Raw genomic sequence first — 3,885 nt, forward strand, 5'->3', positions numbered from 1 at the left:
TAGTGTAGCATAAGTGCATAGTAATGTCCTAGGCCATCACATTCACTTACCACTCACTCACTGACTCACCCAGAGCAACTTTCTGTACTGCAAGCTTCACTCATGGCGAGTGCCCTATACAGGTGTACCATATTTTAAAAATCTTTTATGCTGTATTTTTACTGTACCTTTTATATGTTTAGACATACAAGTACTTGCCATTGTGTTATAATTGCCTACAGTATTCAGTATAATAACACGCTGTACAGGTTGGTAGCCCAGAAGCAATAAGCTATATACCACATAGCCTAGGTGTATAGTAGCTACACCATTCAGGTCTACGTATGCACACTCTATGATGTTCACATCGTGACAAAATCACCTAACAGCACAGTTCTCAAAACATCCCCACTGTTAAGTGATACATGACTATATATACTATACCTTGTTCCAATATCAAGCCAGCTGCCATAATCCTTGACCAAGAAGAAAAAATGCTGAAAAATAAAATGAAATATGGCTCCATTAAAAACAAAGGTAGTTAGATTCGGTCTAAAACCAAAGTTGTTTTTGGATTGTATGTTACAGATTTCTGACCCTTCAGAACAACTCTCTGGACTGGAATCAACAAAAATATTCCATTTACTGAAATTTTTGCTCAGATTAAAATGAGCAATAGTCTAAAATCCAGAAACAGAATTATCATTCAATCAAATGGACACAAAAGTGATATCTGTGAATAACTAGAAATAAAGAAGAACCAGCCAACTTTTGTAAAAGACACTAAATAATACCAAAGATGTTAGTGAAAGAAGCTATATCATCCATTCATCAACAAATATTTACTGACTGACTACCATGTGCTGATAAATTCCCCCTCACAAGGCATATGATCTAGTGAGTGATTCAGCCAAATTATCAGGCATGTGCGTAGGCGTGTGCGTGTGCGTGTGAGAGAGAGAGAGAGCATGCACATGTATGCACAAGAAAGGAATAAGTATTCTCATTAGAAAACACAGGCAATTATGGGAGCACAGAGGAAGGGGTACATACACTGTCTGGGGTAAAAGGGAAGGCCTCCCAATGAAAGGTGAAATCTAAGTGAAAATCAGGAGTCAGATGACAGAGGGGGTTGCGGGGACAGAAGTGTCTGGCAGAGGGTATAGCCTATATAAACATCGAGAGTCCAGATACAGCTTGGTAGGTTCAAAGTAAGGCTAGTGTAGAGAAAACAAGGAGAGAGAGGGGAGAGATGATGCCAGTCAAGTAAGCAGAAGCTAGATCAAAAATGGCTTTGCAAGTTAAAAATTAAGCAATCTGACCCTTTATATAAAATTAATCAGAGATTAACATGTCTTGCTTATTTGCCATTTTGTGAGCAAAAATTAAAGTGGCTTTGTTCTTACATTATGTGTGGTCAATTTCAGAATATATTGGATATGCAGTTCAATATAACACCAAAAATGCTTTTATCTAAATTGAGCAACTAGGAATCTGATTGGGAAGTTACCCTTATTGGTGTCTGTAGTCACTGGTAGCATGGGATGTTATATGGTAAAGGATTAACCTTACCCCAAAAGAGCTCTGGCCTTTGTTCTCAGCTCCTGGGAGGTGATTTCTTGGTCCTTGGAATGTCATTCCTGGTAGAAGTTCTGTCTGGGGCCTTGGCCACCAGACAGTCTTAACAATTGATTTATGATTGGGGCTTTGAGACATGTGGTATCGTTTCTACTCGGGAAGGACTGAAGATTAAAGGTCAGCTGTGTGAGCAGTATGTGATCAAGCCCCCATAAAAAGTCTGGACACCAAAGCTCAGGTAAGCCTGGCTGGCAATACTCTGTGTGTGTTGTTGCATATCAATACAGGGAGAGTAATGCTGTCTTGACTTCACAGTGAGAAAACAACAGATGCTCTGCATTTGGTGTCCTCCTGGACTCCACCCCATGCGTCTCTTCCCTTGGCTGATTTTAATCTGTATCACTTCACTGTAATAAACCATAACTGTGAATATAACAGCGTTCAGTGAATTCTGTGAATCCTTCTAGTTAATTATTGAACCTGAGGGTGGTTCTCGGACTCCCTAAACTTGCAGACATAAAATACATTCTTCTTTTTGTTAACGCTCCTCACTCAGAACTCATTTATTATAGCTACATGTTGATAACATCTTCCCAACTGAAAAGCTGTATTTCCTTTTTCTTCCCTTCCCTCCCTCCCTTTTTTTCTTTCTTTTTTAATCTGAGAGAAGGGTTAAAAATCAACATTTCAATCAGAAAATGAAATATTATCTAAATCTAAAGTTAGCTTTTTCTGTTAATTTCTTTTGAAAAGTTCATTTCAGATACAAAGCAACAAGGAATACTAGGTATAAAATGACAGATTTGAATAAATCAAGTATTAAGGCTTTTGACACCTTAAGAAGAGTACTCTTACTGCATAATAACTAATATAAAAAGTAATTAATATGTGTAAATTATGCCAGCACTTAGAACTCAGTATCTAAAGATTTCACATACAGAAACACATTCATATTTCTCTTGATTAAATTAACTCAGCACTTAAGTTTCTCAATCTTATTCATACTGATTATCCAATAATGCCTTACCAAAGCCATGGTGTCTGATATGATGAGAACGATGAGAAAAAGGCTGGAAAAAAAATTTTTTAATTACATATAACAGGCACATTTTTCAAGCACATTAAAATCCAAGTGAGAATAATCAAATAACCCAACATTCTGTTAGTATTTTTGCTTCTCAAAATATTACTTTCAACAAGAGTTCTTTTCACATGATCATGGGTGACCGTCCCTCAGATGAGCTGCAGTTAAAAAATGTATTAGAAAACTATACATCTGAAAAAGGACTAATATCCAGACTCTACAAGGAACTCAAATGAATCAGCAAGAAAGAAAAAAATAACCCCATTAAAAAGTGGGCAAAAGACATGAACAGGCATTTTTCAAAAGAAAATATATAAATGGCCAACAAACATATGAGAAAATGCTCAACATCAGTAATCAGGGAAATGCAAATTAAAACCACAATGCGATACCACCTTACCTCTGTCAGAATGGCCATTGATAAAAAGTCAAAAAAAAAAATAGATGTTGGTGCTGATGAGGTCAAAAGGGAATGCTTATACACTGTTGGTGGGACTGTAAATTAGAACAACCTCTATGGAAAACAGTATGGAGATTCCTGAAAGACCCGAAAGTAGACCTAACATTCAATCCAGAAATCCCAATACTGGGGATCTACCCAAAGGAAAAGAAGTCATTAGATCAAAAAGACACACGCACTCATATGTTTATTGCAACAGAATTCACAATTGCAAAGATATGTAATCAACCTAAGAGCCCATCAACTAATGAATGGATAAAGAAAATGTGGGGTGTGTGTGTGTGTACGTGTTTGTGTATACCACAGGGGAGCTAAGTGATGGGTATACGTGGTCATACAAAGTAGTATAATAGACTTCAGAGACTCAGAAGTGAGGAGGGTGGCTAAGGGGGTGAGAGATCAAAAATTACCCATCAGGTACAATGTATACTATTCAGGTGATGGGTATACTAAAAGCCGTGATTTCACCACTATACAATTCATTCATGGATCAAAAAACCACTTGTACCCCTAAATATATTGAAATAAAAAAAAAAGTTATTCAATACTCTGAATATTTATTGCAGTGGAATGAATGGGACATGAATTAAGATTTTTTAAATTAAACTTTGAGATAATTGTAGTCTCACATGCAATTGCAAGAAATAATGCAGAGGGATACCATGTATGGGATGGCAATGGCCATCCAGCACAACCTTCCACCCAAAGCATGAATGCCCAAAGTAACAATCCCAATAAAGGCATTGTGTAGCACTAGTTTTAGTGGTTCCAGTAACAGAATCCA

At 37.0% G+C, this 3,885-nt stretch overlaps 1 protein-coding gene across 1 annotated transcript in view; it reads right to left on the reverse strand.

Annotated features, from left to right (window-relative positions):
* Nucleotides 1-3,885, reverse strand: part of LOC105816355 (GPI ethanolamine phosphate transferase 1-like) — a 74,369-nt gene that overhangs the window by 25,257 nt on the left and 45,227 nt on the right. Inside the window, exons 9-10 of the mRNA XM_012651738.1 lie at nt 2,585-2,627; nt 424-476 (exon numbers count right to left, since the gene is read on the reverse strand). Coding sequence (XP_012507192.1) covers nt 424-476; nt 2,585-2,627 — 96 coding nt within the window. The remainder of the gene's footprint in view (nt 1-423; nt 477-2,584; nt 2,628-3,885) is intronic.

Source organism: Propithecus coquereli, unplaced genomic scaffold (genome assembly GCF_000956105.1).
Source record: "Propithecus coquereli isolate 6110/MARCELLA unplaced genomic scaffold, Pcoq_1.0 Scaffold37, whole genome shotgun sequence".
Taxonomy (NCBI): domain Eukaryota; kingdom Metazoa; phylum Chordata; class Mammalia; order Primates; family Indriidae; genus Propithecus; species Propithecus coquereli.